The sequence below is a fragment of the Dama dama genome, chromosome 15 (assembly GCF_033118175.1).
Source record: "Dama dama isolate Ldn47 chromosome 15, ASM3311817v1, whole genome shotgun sequence".
NCBI lineage: Eukaryota > Metazoa > Chordata > Mammalia > Artiodactyla > Cervidae > Dama > Dama dama.
This window is the reverse complement of record NC_083695.1, coordinates 10948699-10970636: the sequence shown is the minus strand read 5'-3', so window position 1 is coordinate 10970636 and position 21938 is coordinate 10948699. Positions and strand designations below refer to the sequence as shown.

Here is a 21938-nt window from a genome sequence, read left to right as displayed (position 1 = left end):
GATTCTTTACTGTCTGAGCCGCCAGCGAGGCCCTATATGTATTCCCATACCAGCAGAGACGAAGGAATAGGCCAGTGACTCCTATGGATGGCAGAATCGTGAGTCTGCTCAAGAAGTCGGGTTAGGTTATTTGGGCAGCACGAGTTATTTAGGGAAGCTGGAACCTGAATGTAAGCCCAGAGCTGGGAGTTCCATGCCAGGAGGAAGTGTGGTAGCCCTCCAGAATTTGAGGAATTGGCCAGGCCCTACATAGCACCTACTTGGGGGTGATTCACCCCGGGCTTAAGCCTTTTTCTTCCTAACGGGCCATGGGTAGGCCCCTACTTGTGTGTTGCAACTGAAATATAGCCACTTGGTGGTAAGAGAAACCAGCTGTTTCATCTCCTTTCTTCTCTGGGATCCTTCTTTCACTTTTTTCTCTTTGGTTTGCAAGTGGGAAGTGGGGAGATATCAAGAAGGTTGTTAGGGGCAGGTCAGGGAGTATAAAAATTGGGTTTGTGATTTGTAAATTCTGCATCAAAGGCTTTTTACCCTCGTATCCATTCACTGAACTTACTTCAAACACAGAGACCATCTACTTTTTTTTCCAGCTTTTCCCCATTTATTTACATTGCTTAAAGTATTCTATTACATGAATACATGACAGTTTACTTCTCTGTTGATAGACTTGGGTCATTTACAGTTTGTGGTTACAAGGGTCTCTAACCCTATGAACACTTTTATATGTCTCCTGATGATGTTGCCGTTGTTGTTCATGTCTGATCCTAAGTCATGTCTGACTCTTTGTGACCCTGTGGACTGTAGCACACCAGGCTCCTCTGTCCTCCACTGTCTCCAGAGTGAATGAATTTGCTCAAATTCATGTCCGTTGAGTCAATGATGCTATCTAAACATCTCATTCTATGCCATCCCCTTATCCTCCTGCCCTCAATCTTTCCCAGCATCAGGGTCTTTTCCAATGAGTCAGCTCCATCAGGTGGCCAAAGTATTGGAGCTTCAGCTTCAGCATCAGTCCTTCCAATGAATATTCAGGGTTGATTTCCTCTAGGATTGACTGGTTTGATTTCTTTGCATTCCAAGAGACTCTCAAGAATCTTCTCCAGTACCACAGTTCAAAAACATCTATACGTGTCCCTAGGGGGAACCTGCTGTCCAGCACAGGGAAATCAGCTTGGTGCTCCATGATGACCTCGAGGGGTGGGCTGGGAGGGGTTGGGAGGAGATTCAGGAGGGAGGGGATATATGTATACATATAGCTGATTTGCTTCATTGTACAGCTGTAGTTAACGCAGCAACGCTGCAAAGCAATCATATTCCAGTTAAAAAAATAAAAGGATAAACACTGGAGAAAACAAAAACAAAATAGAGAAGAGAAGCTAGACTATCTATTCTCCATGAGTACACCATACCAGGCTGCCACAAACTGCCGTTAACTATCCCACGCCCTCCACCGCATTGAGGAAAACAGAAAAACAAGAGAGGGGTCAGAGACAAAGAACACGCTTCTGTCAGAACAGCAGCCGTCTGATGTAGAGCTGACGAAATGCTTGACTTTGATGAGTGAACCATACATTTTTAGAAGGTGGCAAGGGAGATCTGTTAATGAATATGACCTGGAAAATGTCATCCCAGATCTGCTTTCGGATTAATCCCTGTAACTAAATTTAAGACAGGTGGATGCCCGATAATATCTTTCAGTCATTGGCTCCCACTCATGCTCTCCAAAGGGCCTTCCCAGGTGGCTCAGTGGTAAAGAATCTGCAATGCAGGAGACGCGGGTTCAAGACCCGAGGACTTTCCCTTGGGTGGGGAAAATCCCCTGGAGAAGGGAATGGCTACCCCGTCTGGTATTCTTGCCTGGAGAACCCCATGGACAGAGGAGCCTGCCGGGCTACAGTCCTTGGGGTTGCAAAAGAGTCAGACAGGACTTAGTGACTAATCAACAATATACCCTCCAAAGAAGGAGAGAGGTCACGTGATCCATCCTCTGGCCTGGATATTGTTTTTACAGAGTTGTTTCCATTGATATTTCAAGGATCATGTCTCTTTTTTGTTGTTGTTGAAAGAATTATTAGCACTTTTTTTTTTTTTTTTTGGTAATTTGAGATTTGCGTGTTGAGTGGGAAACTTGGTGATTTTCTAGGTATCCCTGAATTAGATCGTTATAGCCTAGCTCCAGCACAGAGTTGTAAATTGTTAGAATTTTTAAGATACTGGTTTATACTCATACACCAGTACACAGTTAACTTTCCAGAATACTTTTATGTATGTGAGTTTTTAAATATGCATCCCCATCATCCTTGGAGAAGGAAATGGCAACCCACTCCAGTATTCTTGCCTGGAGAATCCCATGGACAGAGGAACCTGACAGGCTAGAGTCCATGGGATCGCACAGAGTTTACACGACTAAAGCGACTTAGCACGCATGCATCACACCTACTCCCAAAAAAGATGTGCGTTGAGGAGTATCCGTGTTCCTATGGAAAGCAGCAGGGCCTCCTGATTTAAAAAGAAGTGGAGGGGGCTTCCCTGGGGTCTGGTGCTTAAGAATCAAGCTTCTACTGCAGAGGGCACGGATTCAATCCCTGGCCAGGGAACTAAGATCCTGCAAGCTGGTGGTGTGGCAAAAAGATAAATAAACATAATATCTTTAAAAGGAGTGGAGGAAGTTTGTTTTTTATTTGAAACACAAGGTGAGGGAGCACAGAGGCTGAGAGAGTTGAATAGAGAAAAACACTCAATGCCTAAAACTAAGGGGAGGAAGTGAGGACTGGTACCATACCACCTCTTTGATAAGCAGAAATTGAAAGCCACAGGGAGGTGATGACCTCTTGGGTGTCAAAACGTCCTAGAGTGAAATTAATGGCAAGGGTATTTAGTAATATTTAATTATCTATTTGATTTATACATAAGATTGCAATAAATAGATAATAGATACCTAAAAGGGCTTCCCAGGTGGCGCTACGGGTAAAGAACCTGCTTGCCAGTACAGAAGACATAGAGATGTGGGTTTGATCCCTGGGTCACGAAAGATCCCCTGGAGAAGGGCATGGCAACCCACTCCAGTATTCGTGCCTGGAGAATCCCATGGACGGAGGAGCCTTGTGGGCTACAGTCCATAGGATCACAAAGAGTTGGACACAACTGAAGTGACTTCGTGCACACACATGCACAGATAACTAAAAAATCAGCTAGACAGACACTTATTGGACATTTTGGTTGTGACCTGTGCAGCAAAATGAGTTTGGACAGTCCAGACAAGCATGAGCATGATGAGCTCTTCTAAAACCACAGTCAAATGAAAGGAAATGGATTACAGATTACTGTGTCTCCCACCTCAACTGGAATAGTTACATGGAATTTTTACATTTTGTAACATAAGAGAATAGCATAGCAGTTGTAAGTGTAAGCTTTTGATTTGTTCAGAGTTGCTCAAGGGAAAAAATGGAGACACTGACGTAGAGAACGGACTTGTGGACACAGTGGGGAAAGTGTGGGCCAAATGGAGAAAGTAGCATCAACATAGATACAGTACCACGTGTAAAACAGAAGGCTGGTGAGAACTTGCTCTCTCACACGGGGAGCCAAGCCTGATGCTCTATGATGACCCGGGGGAGGGGGGATGCAGCGAGGGGAGGGGGGCTCAAGAGGGAGAGGATGTGTGTAAAAGGCTGATTCAAGTTGTTGTATGGCGGAAACCAGCATAACATTGTAAAGCAATTTTCCTCCATTGAAAAATAAATGGAAAAATAAATAAATCCCTGCTCAGCTGGTTACTATATGACCTGGGACATTTTAGTTCATTTCTCTTAGCCTCAGTTTCCCCATTTGTAAAACTAATTTTGCAGAGTAAAATTTTACAAATTTACTAAATTTGTAACAACAATTTTGCAGAGCTTTTGTGAGTAGAAAACGAAGTAATTTATGTAAAACACTTAGCACAGTACTTGATACATAGTGCTCATAAAATGGGTAAATTATGACATATTTATTTATTTATTTATTTTTATTTGTGATGTTTATTTTATTTAGTTATTGTATATATAGCAAATGTTGATTGATGACACACATGGGAATATTATGCTGAAAGGTCTTCTGTAATAGATGAGATTTTTCGAGTTTTTGGTTTGCTTTTTGTTTGTTTGTTTTATTCGTGCTTAATTTTTACAAAGAAGTGAATGGTTTATTGACTTAACTGTGGTGTCATGTCTAGGGTCCTGGGGACAAGGTCCGAGTAAGAGGCGCATAGTGTGAAGGCCACCACTAGAGGGCCTTTCCTTTGCTATAGCAATGAGGCAGCAACCCAGGAAGCCCCTGGCTTTTATGGAGACCCAGCAGTTATGCTGTTCATTTCGGGAGTTCTAGAGGGCAAGTGAATAACAAGAACCCTACACAAGCAACTGGTAGGAACCACTTCCACCAGAGATCTGGGAACATGAAGGTGGATGGCAGCAGAGACACCCAGTAGGTTCCAGGCTAGGGAAACCGGATTGCGGTAAGACCCCTCTCCACCTCTGCCATGCCACCGAGTTACCCTGATGGGGGATAAAAATGACACGATAGAGTGGAACATCCACTTGGTGACAGGAAACCAGGTAGAGTGGGAGGTGAGGGCTTAACAATAACAACAAAACCCACCTGGAGTCAGCACGGAGTCTTCCGATTCCCAGTGGAGCCTGAGACCAAAACTGATGGCTGGGCCTGCGTGAATGAGATGTCCATAAAGCCCCTTAGAGTTCCTGGACCACACAAGTCCTGTGCATCCTTTCCACAAGGATGATGGCTGGGCACCTGTGATGATGCACTATCATGAGATAAACGTCCTGGGGACCGGGTAGTCACTCAGGGATCGCCCAGCCAGTGATGCAAGAGGGATGTCATTGCTTTTCATCAAGCATCCTTGGCCAGTAGCTTACAGTGGGTCAGAGTGGGAGCAGTGAGACCAGTGCTTGCAGAGGTGAAAGCTGCAGCAGAAACCTGGGATCTGGGCCACTTCGGCCCAGCAGGGAAGCTTTCCCTGCTTCCCAGGGAGTCGGACCTCTCAGGACTGGGGCACCAGGGCAGAGGCAGAAGTCCCAAGCCTTTGTTTTCTTGGGGCAGCCTTGCTTCTCTGGACTTGGCATCGTCCTCAAAAGGAAAAAGAGCTGTCCAGGGGATCAGGAAGAGTAACAACGTGCCTCCAGACTTCCAAAGAAGTTAATGCCAGCCGGGGAAAACTTTGCTTTTTTTCTGACTCTTCTCGTAAACCAGTAATTCAGGATTTTGCGCAGGGAGGAGGCTAACTCCCCATCCGAAGTCTGTAGCTCCCTGTTTAAACTTGTGAACCTCTGAGGCTAAGTTCTCAAGGCCTCGCCGCCCGTGCGCTGGTCTCAGCAAAGGACAGGGGCTGCCGGGGAGGTTCGGGGCGGCCCCGCGCCCCGATCGGAGGCAACCCTCGGGCCGAGCTCCGAGCTCCGAGGGAGGAAGCCGGGCTGCGGGGCTGGGCGGCCCGGGGCGGGGGCGGAGCAGGTGAGCCCGCGGGGTGGGAGCGGGGAGTGCACTTGTACGTGACGTTGGAGTTTGCGGCAACCTCGGAGCGGGAGGCTGTGCACGCGGGTGCGGAGTGGGTGAGCGGCCGGCGACCATGCGCTCCGCGGGGCGGCCGCCGCAGTGAGCCCTGCGCGGCGACGGGAGCCCGGCCGGCGGCCCCGGGAGGCAGGGCCGGGGCGGCCAGCAGCTCGCGCTCCTCCCCGGAGGAGGCCAACGGGCCCGCGAGGCGCGCTCCAGCCGGCCCCAGGATGTAGGCGATCGGCGGTGGCGCTCAAGGAGGCTGACGGCTCATCATGAAGAAGCACTCGGCCCGGGTGGCCCCGCTCAGCGCCTGCAACAGTCCGGTCCTGACCCTCACCAAAGTGGAAGGTAACGGACCGGGGCGGCGGGGCCTGGAGCCGGGATCCTCGCTCCCTGTTACCTGTGCCCCTGGGGCAGCGCCGCGCGCCTCCGGAGGTGGCGGCTCGCTCGTCCGGCTGCCCCGAGAAGCTGCAGGGAGGGGACTGCGGGCTGCCTCCTGTCCGGCACTTCAGCTCCTTCGAGGCCTGTCCGGAGTCCCCTGGGTTGGGAGCATCACCCCGGCTCACCCCATCCTACCCCCAGGCAGACCAGAGGCGTAGCTTAGAGAAGGCTGTCTGCCGCAGGCGGAGACATCCCGCCCAGCGCTCCGAGCCTTCCTCAGCCCACAAGCCAAGCGATGCCCCGCTCCGTGGCAGGGCCAGCAGGTGAGCGGAAAGCCACCAGCAGCCTGGAAAACGTTGCTTTCCCCCTACTCAGGGGATCTGAGGCAGAGACCCATAGCGGCTCCGGGGAGCAACCTTACTCAGACCCAGCGGGCACTGAGCTGGAGTAAAGAGGACCCTGTCTTTCTATGGGGAAGGAGGAAACGCAGAGAGACACAGCCTCAGCCCGCAACTCCTCCTCCCGGGAGGCCGAGGCGGACTGGCTGAGTCTCCTTAGGCCCGGTGAGGGCTGCGAAGGGCCCGTCGGCGGGTTGAGGAAAGCAGACCTCTTGTTCTAGAGCCTGAACTAAGGATCCCAGTGCAAACCTGGCTTCTGCTCTTCCCCTGTGATTGGAGCTGGGAGCCGGGACCTCTGTGTGATGGTTTCTGAGGACCCTGTATTCCCTCCCGAGCTCTTGTTTGTTACAAGGAGAGAGAGAATCAGAGGGAGAGGAGGCTGGCAGGGCACCTGCCAATAGTCATCCTGGTACCATTGCCCCCACTAGAGAGGAGGACTCAGGCCCAGAACGGTGGATGGACTTGTCCAAGACCTGCAATGGTAGGTGGAGAAGCAGGAATGGCATCTCAGCTGTTGGAACCAAAAGCCATGCTTTTCAGAACATCACTTTGCACTAACCTGCAACTAACAGTTTCGTATATTCTATATATTTCTTAATACTTAACTATTTCTCATTTCCTACCTTTGGAAGATTGTTGGGATTTTTGGTTTTTTTTTCCTGCACATGGCTGTCTCTCCTTTCCCCCTTCCCAATTTTAAGAAAGACTTGGTATGAGTGACCTACACCTGAATTTAGTGCATGTGCTACCTCTGGGGCGGGGGTGAAAAAAAGTGAACGTGTTAGTCGCTCAATCGTGTCCTACTCTTTTCCACGCAATGGCCTGTAGCCCGCCAGACTCCTCTGTCCATAGGATTCTCCAGGCAAGAATACTGGAGTGGGTAGCCATTCCCCATTGCATTTTCAAGCCTTCCCGAGGATCTTGCCCAGGGGAATAAGCAAGTTGGGGAGGGGAAGAGTTGGATATTTGTTTCCCTTGGAGAAGCTGGAAGTGTCTTCTTGTTCATGGGATCTTCATGGGAAGTGGCTCTGTCTTCATTGATTAAGTCAAACAGGTCGGCCCTGCTCTCTAGTTGTGGGGTACCTCCCCCAGGCTGAACCACCACCTTGGGCAGGACACCTCCCAGGGGGCACTCGGAATCAGGCTGGGCATGAATGGCGAGGCCTCCGGAGCTGGGCACTGTGACCTCAGAGGTAGTGCAGAGGTCAAGGGTGACTTGCCAGGCAGAGGTCCCCCCACTCCAGCCAGGCCTAGGGTTGACCTTCAAGGAGTAAAAATGGGGGTTCCCTCCCCCAAGTCCCTTGGGGCTACTACCGGGTGAGCCTTGAGCCTACTCTTCCCATGGATGACCTCGCACAGCCCAGGTTTGGTTTCTTAATTAACATTTGCACATAGATGTCTGTGGATAATGGGAAGTATATTAAACTAAGAATCGGACAGCTCGGGGGATCAAGACTCCCCCTTTGCAGTGTATAAATCATAAACACTGAGCCTCAGTTTCCTCAACTGTAGAACAGAACTAACAATCTACCTCAGAGGATTTTGGGAAATGAATGCAATCAGGTCAGTAGGTAGGTAGGCGACAATACCTGGCACATGCCTGGCATATAGTAGGTGCTTAATAAATGTTTGGCAATCCTCCAGTCACAGACTATCTCACACCTTTGGTGAACCTTCTTGCTGCTCTCACAAAGAGTACATGTGTGGGGTATCTAGACATTTTGGAAGTATCTGGAAGCATCTGCAGAGTTCTAAGGATACTAGAAGGCCTCCTTTTTGTATAGGACACCTGTGTGTGTGTCAGAAAAGGTCTGCAGGGCAGAGCTAATTAAACCTGCCCTGGGTATGCCTAGATTTCCATGTAGCTCTTTCTGTTTGTCTGCTTTTCTTCCCTTGGTATTTGTGTTCAATTTGGTTTGGTGTCTATTTTTTGAAACCATTTGCATCTTGCGTGCTTGTTTTGGAAGTGTTGAATCATTTTGTTTTGCCTTGGATGCAGAGGATAAGGTGGTCCCCCTACTGTGGCTGTCTCTGTGTGGATGGCAGACAGGCTCCAGTGGTGGAAGGCAGCCAGCAAAGGATATTTATTAGCTTGTGTGGTGTATCTTCTAAGGGGAGGCAGGAAAGCCCCAGCATGTGGTACATATAAAACCAAAATAGAAAATACAACTCTTGGTGGAACTCAAGCACAGGATGGTGGACAAGATGACTTCATTTACTCAACAGATATCTCCCCTGATCCTGCTCTGTGTCCCTGGAAGTGTGAATAGGAGCAATGCTCGCTTCATTCTTTGAAGGAAGTTTCAGCTTAGTGGGAAAGAGACCCATACAATGAATAGGTAATCCAGTACAAGGTAGTAAGTTTAAGTTTTGGTTCAGAATTTAGGACAGAGAATTGCAGGGACACTGATAACTGGATAATCTGAGGAGGGGGAGGGGAAGGATTCCTGAGGAGGAGGAAGAGGCCTTCCTGAGGAGGAGGAGGAGAAGGGGGAGGCCTTCCTGAGGAGGAGGAAGGGGAGGAGGAGGAAGAGGCCTTCCTGAGGAGGAAAAGGAGAAGGGGAAGGCCTTCCTGAGGAGGAGGAGGGGGAAGAGGAGGAGGAGGCCTTCCTGAGGAGGAAAAGGAGAAGGGGAAGGCCTTCCTGAGGAGGAGGAGGGGGAAGAGGAGGAGGAGGCCTTCCTGAGGAGGAAAAGGAGAAGGGGAAGGCCTTCCTGAGGAGGAGGAGGGGGAAGAGGAGGAGGAGGCCTTCCTGAGGAGGAAAAGGAGAAGGGGAAGGCCTTCCTGAGGAGGAGGAGGGGGAAGAGGAGGAGGAGGCTTTCATGAGGAGAAGGAAGAGGCAAAGGGGAAGGCCTTCCTGAGGAGGAAGAGGAGAAGGGGGAGGCCTTCCTGAGGAGAGGGAGGAAGAGGGGGAGGAGGAGGCCTTCGTGGGGAGGAGGAGGGGAGGAGGAGGAGGCTTTCATGAGGAGAAGGAAGAGGCAAAGGGGAAGGCCTTCCTGAGGAGGAAGAGGAGAAGGGGGAGGCCTTCCTGAGGAGAGGGAGGAAGAGGGGGAGGAGGAGGCCTTCGTGGGGAGGAGGAGGGGAGGAGGAGGAGGCTTTCATGAGGAGAAGGAAGAGGCAAAGGGGAAGGCCTTCCTGAGGAGGAAGAGGAGAAGGGGGAGGCCTTCCTGAGGAGAGGGAGGAAGAGGGGGAGGAGGAGGCCTTCGTGGGGAGGAGGAGGGGAGGAGGAGGAGGCTTTCATGAGGAGAAGGAAGAGGCAAAGGGGAAGGCCTTCCTGAGGAGGAAGAGGAGAAGGGGGAGGCCTTCCTGAGGAGAGGGAGGAAGAGGGGGAGGAGGAGGCCTTCGTGGGGAGGAGGAGGGGAGGAGGAGGAGGCTTTCATGAGGAGAAGGAAGAGGCAAAGGGGAAGGCCTTCCTGAGGAGGAAGAGGAGAAGGGGAAAGCCTTCCGGAGGAGGAGGAGGTTATCCTGAGGAGGAGGAAGAGGAGGAGAAGGAGGAAGAGGAGGAGGAGGAGGCCTCCCAGAGGGGGATATTTTTCTGTGGAGGAAGACTTCTGAGGTAGAGTCCTTGCAACTGAAGTGAGAAAACCTGTCCGGCCGGGAGGGAGGGGAGGCCGGTTCAGGCAGAGGGAGGGTAAGTGCACAGGGCCTGCTGGAAAGCAGAAGGGGACTGCACCTGGGCTCCGGGAGGAGTTGTGTCTTGAAAGGGACTTCCAGCCAGGTTGATGGCATCTCTCCTGTCTGACGGCACACCTTGTATTGTTTTTTATCTTCCTTTCCTGGCGTTTCCCCTGGACACAGACACTGAATATTGATCAGTAACACATCTTTACTTGGATCATCTGTATTCACAACCAACTAATTCATGTTCCATAAAATTACAGTCAGCAGAAATTAATGGCTGAGAACAAGACAGCAAATTCCCCCAAGAGGCCGCCACAGCCACATGTGGACTGTACGTGGACTGGGTTTGGGGCCCACCTCTCCTGCTGAGCCAAGTGACTTTGGCTTCATGATTAAAGCTCTCTGGGAATCAGTTCTTTCAAATGGAAATGAGGGTGATGATCTGTCTCTTGTAATAATGAGAGTAATAGTTTCCTGCTAATGAGCATTATCGATAGGTTGCAGGCACTTTGTTTGGGAAGATGGCTACATAATCTCTTTGCCTTCCAAAAGAAGGAAGCATTATTACTGCAATTTACTGATGAGGAAACTGAGGCTTGGGGATTCACTCATAGAAGTTATGTGATGAGAAATCAAGGGTACTGTCAATTCCCTGGTGTTCCAGTGGTTAAGAATCTGTGCTTCCACTGAAGAAGGCCTGGATTCAATTCCTGGCAAGGGAACTAAGATCCTGTAAGCCACAGCATGGCCAATAAAAAATTCTTTTAAATAAAATTCTATTAGGAAGAAAAGGAAAAAGCAAGGGTGCCAGGCTGCACGTGCGTATTTGCTTGGCACTTTGTCAGTGCTCAGTACCTGTTTCCTCCCATCACAACGTGACTTAGAGGTCTGGACCACTGCTACGGCTCACAGGGCCCACTACTGTTGGTATTACTACTGCCTCTGCTTCAGGGCAGTCAGCCTGTCTCAGCCTCCCCCAGCCTCGATCTGGCTCTGGCTCCTTTGTTTGTTTACTTATGACTGTGTTAGGTATTTGTTGCGGCCCGGGGCTTCTTGCTGTGGTGTGTTGCCCTGAGGCATGTGGGATCCTGGTTCCCCAACCAGGGATCGAACCCATGTCTCCTGCATTGGAAGGTGGATTCTTAACCTCTAGACCACGAGGGAAGTCCCTCTGTCTTTTGTTTTTTAAAAGATGTTTTCATTTATTTTACTTTTTGGCTGTGCTGAGTCTTTGTTGATTCTAGGGTTTTTTTCTAGTTGCAGTATGCGGGCTTCTCATTGTGGTGACATCTCTGGTTGTGGAGCCTGGGCTTTAGGGCATGTGGCTTCAGTGGTTGCGTCTTTGGGCTCTAGAGCCCAGGCTTAATAGTTGTGGTGCACGGGCCTTGTTGCTCCGCGGCATGTGTGATCTTCCCAGATCAGGGATCAAACCCATGTCCCCTGCATTGGCAAGCAGATTTTTTATCACTGAGCCACCAGGGAAGCCACCTCCTTTGTTTTTATTAAAGGAATAAGACTGTTATTCGGGGACATGCAGCCCTGAGGGTCAACCTTAGAAGCCTCTTGTCTTGAGAAGTATACTGCCAAAGGGTCCCCATGCCCAAAATGTTTTCTAGGTTGGATCACTCTAGACCTAAAACCTCAAGGACAAAAATCACTCCTGTATTGATCCAGTGGGTTACCTAATATGTGCAAGAGAAGGAACCAGATATTACTGGAGATGCCAAGAGGAGCCAGTTATAATCCTTGACCCAAACAAGTGAGAAATGTCGCAAAGAAAGATTGCATGTTGGAAGGTAATTTTTTTTTTCCCTTGGTCGTGCCCACTGCATGTGGGATCTTAGTTCCTCTACCAGGGATGGAACCTGGGCCCTCTACATTGGAAGTACAGTCTTAACCACTGGACTGCCAGGGAAATCCCTGAAGCTCACTTTTGGCCGGGACATAGATAGCCACTCTTGTCACTCTTACCCTTGCCTTGTCAAAATGACATAATCTAACAGGACACTTATTTCCTGCTGAGCCTGGATGTGGTCTCAGAACCCTTCTCATCACTGAACTCCAGGCGATGATTATGTATCCTTTCAAGCTGGTCTTCTGGGAGCATGATCGCAGCACCATGGTAGAGGCCACGCCTCTGCCCTCCGTGTCATCGTGTGCTATGCTTATTAGTTGCTCAGTCGTGTCCAACTCTTTGCAACCCCATGGACTGTAGCTTGCCAGGCTCCTCTGTCCATGGGGATTCTCCAGGCAAGAATACTGGAGTGGGTCACCATGCCCTCCTCCAGGGAATCTTCCCAGCCCAGGGTCTGAACCCAGGTCTCCTGCATTATAGGCAGATTCTTTACTGTCTGAGCCACCAGAAAAGGCTAAGAACACTGGAGAGGGTTGCCATGCCCTCCTACAGGGGAGCTTCCCAACCCAGGGATCAAACCCAGGTGTCCTGCATTGCAGGCGGGTTCCTTACCATCTGAGCCACTACGGAAGCCCTGCTGTCACAGGTGGGAGGTAAGAACGTGGGGTTCCAGGCAGAGGTGGCCCTGCAGACCAAGATGCAGGCTTAGGAGAGGGTAGCATTTGGCCGAGACCTGTGGGAGTCTGGTGGGGGCAGCGCTTACGTTATCTAAAGAAGTCAGGGGAAGAAGGTCAAGGCTGGCCATAGGCAAACTTGGAGGGCCTCTCGAACTCCGGGCCTGGGAGAGTCGACCGTAACTAGTAGGAAGAGGGAGGTGTGGAAAGGAAGGGAGACACCGTCTTAGTCTGGGATACATGGCTGTGATGTTCAGTATGAACCATGAAGGTGATTTCACCAATCACAATAAATATTTATAAAGGAATTAGAGTAGAATCAAAAACAGTCAAGTATATCACAGACAGAGTTGAAGTAGGAGGGCAGAAAGGGAGTCATCCCAGAGGACTCTAAAGATGAAGATGCTTTAAATTCCCTGGCAGTCCAGTGGTTAGGACGCTGCACTTCCACTTCAGAGGCACAGGTTCAATCCCTGTTCAGGGAACTACGATCCTGCAAGTTGAGTGATGTGGCCCCCCCAAAAATTAAATAAAAATAAATAAAGATTAAGATGTCATTGGCAGTCACAGCTAGGGAGACAGGGGACAAGTTTAGACAAGATGAGAGTGAGGCCTTTGAGTGCAGGTGTCACATGTAGGAGGCAAGGGCCTGGGAGAAAGAGGTGATAAAGGCCAAGTGACAAATCAGGTGGGAGACGGCATTGTGGGGATGAACAGGCTGGCCCAGAAGCCTGCTGGCTACAGACATTGGGGAGATAGAAGAGGCAGAACCCAGATCAAAGGGCATCATGGAAATCCCAGGAAGAAAACCAAGAAGGAGAAATTGTGATGCGGTATCAAATAGGGTCAAAGGAAGCAGTATTTGTTTTGTTTTTTGATCGCACTGTTCAGTTTGTGGAATCTTAGTTCCCTGATCAGGGATAGAGCCCTCGCCCTTGGCAGTGAGAGCACAGAGTTCTAACGTCTGGACCCCATGACACAGTTTTATAGAAACAGTTTTGCTGGTCCACAAACCAGATTGCAAGGGGTGAGTGTTTGGCAAAGGAGAAGAAAAGCAGAGGCCAGTAAAGGTGTTGGTCAGTAAGAGAGGTGAGGGGAGTTAAGTTCTCTTTAGGGGAAAGGGGAGAGATTTGGGGAGAGCTGGTCAAAATGTTAGTCATTCACTTGTGTCCGGCTCTTTGCAATGCCATGCACTGACTATAGCCTGCCAGGCTCCTTGTCCATGAAATTCTCGAGGCAAGAATACTGGAGTGGGTAGCCATTCCCTTCTTCAGGGCATCTTCCCAGGCCAGGGATCGAACCTGCATCTCCTGGTTGGCTAGCAGATTTGCTATCACTGAGCCACTTGGGAAGCCCTAGGGAGAGCTGATGTTTCTGTAAATTGGAGGAGGAAGTCTGGTGCTGGGGCAGGTCTGGAGTTGCCCCAGGAGAGTGTGATTGAGGCAGCAGAAACTGGAGGCAGAGGGGCTTGGGAGGACAGACCCGGCCAGAGAAAGGATGGTTAGCCTGGCAGGAAGGGAAGAGATGAGATCAAAGACCTCAGAAATGTCGGCTGCTGGGGAGGGAAGCCAAGGACCTGAGCTGGTGACTTGGATCTTCTCCGTAATGTACGAAGTGGCACCATCTGCCAGAAATGATGGATGGAGACGAAGGCTCACAGAGGTGAGACAGGGTTTGGAGGAGCTGTGTGGGAGAGCCCAGGAGAGATATAACTCTTAAAAGCCTTTTTGGCAAGTGATCCATTCTCACTGGTTAAGACACCGTGTCACTGAAGGGGAATGTGGAGGAAGAACGCCCTGTGGGCACAGGATGCTGGCGTTGCATGTCCTGCTTCCCTGCTAGCCAATTCTCACCTCCTGGAGCCTGGGCTTCTCTTCTCTGAAAAGAAAGGGGATTAAAGTAGGTCTTCCGTGGCTGTTTCAGCAGGAAGAATCTATGAGTCTAGTAAGTAGCTTACTCATTAGCAGGGACTGGTTTATCTGATGAAATCTCTTTACTATCAGAGAGCAAGACTGAGGGAACAAGACCCAGGGCAAGTCAGAAATTTGACCTGTGTGTGTGTGTGTGTGTGCATGAGTGTAAGTGTGGATGTGTGTGTGTGTGTGTGTGTGTGTGTGCATGCATGTGTCTTCATAGAGGAAGCAGTGCATGCACGCTCAGGCCTGTCTGACTGTTTTGTGACCCCATGGACTGTAGCCCGCCAGGTTCCTCTGTCCATGGGATTTCCCGGGCAAGAATACTGGTGTGGTTGTCATTTCCTCCTCCAGGGGATCTTCCTGACCGAGGGATCGAACCCGAGTCACTTGTGCCTCCTGAACTGGCATGTGAATTCTTTACAACTGCACCACCTGGGAAGCCCCACGTGTGTCTGCATGTGAGTGTGTATGTGTGCTTGTATGTATGTGTGTGTTCTTGTGTGTATGTGCATGCCTGTATTTGTGTATATGTGTGTACATGTGTGCATGCATGTGTGTGTGTGTTTCAGGGGTGGGACTTGGCATCTGGGCAGGAAGAGGAAGAAAAGTTAAATGAGCACTTAGATTCTATGAATATTCAGCAGCAGGAAAGCAATGGACTCCAGACAGCAGCCCCCCATGATGGGGGTACAGAAAGAGGTCTAGAAAGACCCCAAAGAGGAGTATGAAAATTTCCAGCTTTGCCTGGAGCTGGCCTGGGTGTTTCCACAGCAAAGCCTCTCTGCCTGGGATGCGCTCAGCCCATCGCCCTCAGCCCAGGCAGAGGGGTGGAGCGAAGCCAAGGAGGACTTTTGAAACCTTAAGTTGACCGCACTTGGGTCCTTGAACAAGCATCCTCAGTCCTGCCTTAGAGATGGACGTTACATGACTCTGCTGAGAACCGGATGTTCTAGAAGACTGCTTTGTGCATCAAGATGAGTTGTGCAACCGCCTAGGCCACCTGTTAAAATATCGCCCTGTCTCCCTGCTCCCCTTCAGAGGAGGAGACTCCATGTAACCCTTCTTTCCTGGGGGGCTGTGCTGCACACAGTCTGCCTTCCTATAACCCCCGTTTCCCTGTGAGGCATGACAACCTGACTCCCACCACACAGACTTAAGAGAAGAGGAGTGTGTACATAAGTTGGTATTTGTGTGGGGGTCCCAGCAATGCAGGAATATCCCCCGATCTTTCCGGGGTGAATGCCTGCTGTGAACAGAGGTGTGATGTGCCTGGGCAGGCGGTAGAACTCTGGAGGCTAACAGGCCACGACTGGCAGGCGCAGGGATTAAAACTGATCCCTTCCAGCCCAGGTGTCTTCAGACCACAGATCCAAACAGGCCCTGGCTCCCCTCCCAAGGTGGCCTCTTCCCTCCCCCAAGGCGCTAAAGGCATTATCTCAAGCTTACCCGTATCCATTCACCTTCTCAGAAGTCATATTTGCTTTGGGCTGTGAACATTCCAGAATTGTTTTAAATCCCCTGCAAGAGGCGGTGTGGTTTGGATATTGGGAGTTATTTGGGGACCTCTAAGGATGTGAGGAGTGGGGCGGAAGGGCCAGCATTAGTGTCTGTCCTCAGAGGTGGTGATGATGGCCGAGGAGCAGGCCAGATTTGCGGCTGATTCAGACTGGCGCTGCAGCCAGGTGGGACTTCCAGTGAAGTTCCTGCCATCAACCAGCTCCACCGCCTTTTAAAAAGCAGCCTTCCTTCACCTCCCAATTCTGTATCCACACCAGGGAAATAATTTTGTTTTTTAAAAACAACTTTGAAAAAAAAAAAAAAAAACAACTTTGCAGCTGCCGTGTCGTCATCTATCTCTACATGTTAATCTCCAGGAATTACAGCAAAGGCTTAAGCAATTCAGAGGAGTACCTCTTATTTCTAATGTAGTCATCCATGGCAGTTATTCCTTTCTTTTTTTTTTTTTTTAAATGAATCTTGTATTTTAGAATTGTTGTTGTTTAGTCGCTAAGTCGTGTCTGACTCTTTTGCGACCCCATGGACTATAGCTTGCCAGGCTCCTCTCTCCAGGGATTTTTCAGGCAAGAATACTGGAGTGGGTTGCCTTTCCTTGTCCAGGAGACCTTCCCAACCCAGGGATCAAACACATGTCTCCTGCATTGCAGGTGGATTTTTTACCACTGAGCCACCGGGGATGCCCTATTTTAGAACAGTTTAGACTTACAGAAAAGTTGCAGAGAGAGTACAGAGAGTTCTTAAACACTTCACATCCAGTTTCTTCTGTTATTACCATCTTCTATTAGTATGATACATTTATCACAATTAATGAGCCAACATTGATACCTTATTATTAACTAAAATTCATATCTATTCAGATTTCTCTGGTTCTTACCTACCATCTTTTTCTGTTCTAGGATGCTGTCTAGCATGCCATATCACATGCCTCTTCAGTCTTCTCTTGGTTACGATATGGCGGTATTTCTTCTAAGAAGTTATCACAATAAATACTCATCCACAGCTTGTCACCACTTCCTGCACAGTGACAGCTCTCGGTCTGTGCCTCACACCTTCACAGGCACAGTGCACTCCCCACTGTAACACCCTCAGGCCAGTCTGCTCAGGCTGCCATGACAAAGTACCACCGCCTGGATGACTTAATAGACATTTATTTTCTGAGTGTTCTGCAGGTTGGAAGTCCAAGATCAAGGTGTAGGCAAAGTTGGCTTCTGGTGGAGGTGCTCTTCCTGGCTTATAGACAACCACTTCTTTGCTGTGTCCTCATTCAGCTTCTCTCTATGTGCACAGGATGAGCTCCCTGCTCTCTCTCTTCCCATAAGGCCACCAACCCTATCAGATCAGGGCCCCACCCTTATGACCTCATTTAACCTTTATTATGACTTTAGAGGCTTCAACTGCAAATGCAGCTGTTGGAGATTACAGTCTTAATGTATAAATTGAAGGAGGACATAGACACTCAGCTCACAAAAGTCTTCATTTCATGTTGGTGAACCCCAGCCCAGAGTTCCATACACACTCAGGATGCTTCAAATTTAAAAATAGAGTCTGTCCTTTTGAAAACTTAAAGCCCCTCTTTAGTGATTGGCAGATGTGACCAGGGTGGTCAGCACCAATCACTTCCAAAGGGAAGAATAAGGCGTGCTGTTCATTCCTCTGGGTACTTTGGGGTCAGACAGATGCTTGGAACTGCATTCAGCCCCTCACTACTCTGTGACCTTGGGAAACTAACTGTGAGACCCTCAGCTGTCCTGCAAAGGAAGAATAGTCATACTCTGCCAACATTAAGGCAAGTTTTGAAAAAAGGTGTGTAATCTCCTGGCAGAGAGCATATATACTGTATGTTTAACTGTCATATGGGGAATTCCCTGGGGGTCCAGCGGTTAGGACTTCACGTTTTCACTGCCAAGAGCCTGGGTTCAATTCCCTGGTTGGGGAACTAAGATCCTGCAAGCAGTGCAATGGCATGACCACGCAGTCTAAAAACAATTAAAAAAAAAAAAACCAACAAAGCTCGTCACTTGCCTTTTGCTTCCCTGTGCCCTCTTCTTCTCCCTTACTTAGGGTCAGCTTTAATTATCTGTGGAGTCCATCTTTCCTGGGGCCCATTGCCAGACAGGAGTGTGACTGAGCCTTCATCGTGCATGAATAGTGGGAATATTTTCTGACCCAGAGGCCAGGAATACAAACAGATAGTTTGACAAGTGCAGGTGGGCATCATACATCAGGATGTGTGACATCAGGATTTCTTTGGGGACACCCAGGGCCTGGGGTGGCCTTACACATGTGGCAGCCTTTTCTTCCCTTCCCTCCAAACCACGTTTTAAAAGAAACAGTCACACGCAAATTCACTGAGCAAGTATTTAATGAGTAGATGAGGTAAACAAAACCCAAACTGCATATTTGGGAGATGAATTACACTTGCAAATGGCCATAAACAAAAGCTTTCTTCCAAGCTCCTGATTTTATAAAAGCTGTTTCGTTGGGTGACGAGGCCCTGAAAGGATATATGCATCAGTGATCAGCAATTGGGAAAATCGTTCATCAAGCCCTCTTCCCTGGGCAATCCAGAAAAAGAAAAGGGTAGGGGCTCTGTTCCCAGAGCAGCCATCAATTGTGTCTTGTGTGGGTCAGTTTGGAAACATTGACCCATCTACGACGTGGATACCGTAAACCCCAACACTTGTACAGACAAGCTCCCCTGGGAAAGGGTGTGTGTCTGCCTTATGCCTCACAGTACGTATCAGTAAATTGGCTAAAACTTTAACTAGTCCATCTAAGAGAAACGAAAACATATCTGTACAAAGACTTAAAGTAAGTCCGCAACATACAAACAAGTTCTGTTCTGAGAGTGCATTCTTAAGTCCGATTTTTTCCTAAGTCCAACGAAGTTAGCCCAGGTACCCAACTAACACAATGTGCTATATTGCACTGTACTGTAATATGTAATAGGCTTATAATACTTTTCACACAGACAATACATAAAAACAAACAAAAATAAAACATTTTAACCTTACAGTACAGAAACCTGAAAAGTACACTAGTACAGGATACCAGCTGGCATACAGGGTCTGGCATCGAGTGAACAGGCAAAAAGAGTTACTGCCCGGAGGAGGGAGTGGAGGTGGGAGATGGTAGAGCTGAAGGATCGTCAGCAATAGGAGACGGAGGGCAGGCTGCCATGTCTCTCACACCTGACGTTGATGGAACGCATGTTCACATCTTTGAAAGTTTGCAACTTGCAGGTTCATATGTAGGGGACTTACTAAATATATGAGTGTTCATAGCAGTGTTATTCACAGTAGCCAAAGAACTAGAAACTGTACCCTTGGCCATCAACTGATAACTGGATAAGCAAAATATAGACTAGCCATATGCCCTACTATCCAGTTGTAAAAAGAATGAACTCCTGATGCATGCCATAAGTGCCATGGAGGAACCTCAAATACATTATGCCGAGTAAAAAGTCAGATGCAAAAGTCGACAAATTTGTATGAAAAAACCAGAGTAGGCAAATCTGTAGTGATAGAAGATTCGTGGTTGCCTGGGATGGGGGCAGGGGGCTGGGGAGTGACTTCAGAACACACATGAGGACCCATTTTGAGATGATGGAAGTATTCTAAGACTGGATGGGGTGATAGATTCACGATTCTGTAGATGTACTAAGAATCACTGCACTTCTGAAACAAGTGAATTTTACAGTTAGGAAAATTAGTCCTCAAAAACAACTTTGAAAAATTAACCGTGTAGATCTTACTGATGGAGGTGTCATGGGGCAGTCTCTTCTCCTGTTCTCTTCAGGATGATAAGCCCTCCACTTCCAGGAGGCTGGGCCCAGGCCAGCCCGTGGGTTGTCCTTGAGTCCAGCTGTGAGTCCCTTATCCCTAAGACAGTGACTCTTGCACTTTCTAAGTGCAGAACTTCCTGGCTACTTCTTCAGAGAAAGAGTCAACAAGGGTCTGCTTTTTCTAGGGGACCTCAAGAAAGAAGTATTTGTGTTCTATCTCTCTATCTTTTTTGGCTGTGCTGGGTCTTTGTTGCGGCGTGTGGACATTTCTCTAGTTGTAGAACACGGACTCTAGAGCCTGCGGGCTCAGTAGTTGTCAAGCAGAAGGCCAGTGGGATCTTAGTTCCCTGACCGGGGATTGAACCCACATCCCCTACATTGGAAGGTGGATTCTTAACCACTGGACCACTAGAGAAGTCACTGTTTGCGTTCTCTCAGAAGCTTGGAAGAGCCATTTTATGGGAATTTGAAGTTTATAGTGAGTGATTTTCCAATTTTCTTGCTTGCTTGTTGGAGAAATGCCTTTCACTAACTAAAGCTAAAAAGCCCTCAATTCTTAATTTTCTCAGCATAAAACAATGGACACCTCATGGGACAGAGGACTTGCCTGGGTCCCAGAATGAGTTAGCCACTGAACCAGAGCTCCAAGAGTTTCCTTCTGCTAGGTAGGGACACAGCCTCTAGGTACTGCTTGACTGAAGAGTGCAGATTTTTCTAGATCCCTTGTAGGAGAGAAGTATCAGATGTGATTTTGCAGGTAGGACTAATGTATGGTTCCAGTAAATTGCCTGACAGTGAACACTGGCTCAAACAGTAAACAGTCCACCTGCAATGCAGGAGACCTGGGTTCAATCCCTGGGTCGAGAAGATCCCCTGGAGAAGGGACTGGCAACCCACTCCATTATTGTATTATGATATATAATATTATAATAATCATTGGCTTCCCAGGTGATGTTAGTGGTAAAGAACCTGCCTATCAGTGCAGGAGACTGAAGAGATATGGGTTCAACCCCTGGGTCAGGGAGACCCCTGGAGGAGGACATGGCAGCCCACTCCAGGATTCCTACCTAGAGAATCCCATGGACAGAGGAGCCTGAAAGGCTCTGGTCCATAGCGTCACAAAGAGTCAGACACAGCTGAAGCAACTTAGCATGGATGAACACAGCTCAGGATGGAAGTTTACGCACAGGTATGGTTATATCTTAGCGTGCCATGGAATATGCGTTGTGTGTAAGAGAACACTCTCCCTACACACACACATACCTTTCTCCAAAATGCTCAGTGGAAGCAGCTCCAGTGACAGTATTTGGGAAACGCCCACCTGTCCCCCAGCTGTTTCGAGTGAATCAAGTGGTGTAAACAGGACGTGTAGAAACAACACAGCCAAAGGGAGATGCATGACGCCACGATGACCACATCTGTCAGTACACCCGTGGGGTCAGAATGTATCATCTCCTTTGCACTGAGCCCAGAACCCTTGGCTCAAGTGCAAGGTTAGGATGGCCAATTCAAGATCATAACTAGAGGGCTTGTTAGTGGGAAGGGGGTGTTGGCGAGTAAGGGTGACATAAAGAGTATTTTAGTTGTGTCATCATGGTCAGAGGATCTGAGACAGGATGCAGCATGAGGCTCATTCAGCCCTGATTTCTTTGAGACACTCTGCAGCGCCCTTTCAGGGGTGATAAGGAGTGACAACAAACACTTGGTTACTTGTGTTGCTGTGACCAAGAAGTCACTGGTACAGAGGAGTCACTTGTAATTTAGGAGGGGAGAGAAAATAAATCAGAATTTCTTGCACAGGAGTATACAAGAGGACTTTGAAAGGGGAAACTGGCCCCCTCCGTGTCATTCTTCCTTTCTGAAATCTAGCATCAGTTGGATAGCTGCTGAAAACGACCTTGAGAATGGTAGCATGGGATGGGATGCATTTGCTGCCTTTCAGATACGGGAGAATAAATACGTCTGCTAACCAAATTCATTGTGTCATTCTATCTTTATTCTTTAATTTTATCTATTTGTTATGGACACTGGGGCATGTATATTTACTTCCTAGAAAAAGTAAATTCCAAAATCTGAATTTGCTGAAGTCTTTTCTGCTAGCCTGGAAACTTCTCCTGCTGTGTATCTGGCCAGAGCAAGATTGGGCATTGCAGTGGCACAAGGCAGTGGGGATTTCAGAGCTCACCATCTTCCTCACCACTCTGGGGGCAGACCAGGTCCTGATCCTGATCTTTGCTTCTCTT

General features: G+C 48.8%; 1 protein-coding gene and 1 non-coding gene across 3 annotated transcripts in view; both read left to right on the top strand.

Annotated features, from left to right (window-relative positions):
• The window catches only part of SLC35F3 (solute carrier family 35 member F3), a 401913-nt gene that overhangs the window by 260141 nt on the left and 119834 nt on the right, over positions 1 to 21938 (top strand). Inside the window, exon 1 of one of the 2 annotated variants that reach the window (XM_061162993.1) lies at positions 5782 to 5898. The exons of the other annotated variant lie outside the window; for it this stretch is intronic. Coding sequence (XP_061018976.1) covers positions 5823 to 5898 — 76 coding nt within the window. The 5' untranslated portion in view covers positions 5782 to 5822. Of the gene's footprint in view, positions 1 to 5781; positions 5899 to 21938 lie in introns of those variants that run through there. 2 annotated transcript variants of the gene reach the window in all.
• Positions 12891 to 12962, top strand: TRNAG-UCC (transfer RNA glycine (anticodon UCC)). The gene has a single exon. It is a non-coding gene; the product is annotated as a tRNA-Gly (tRNA).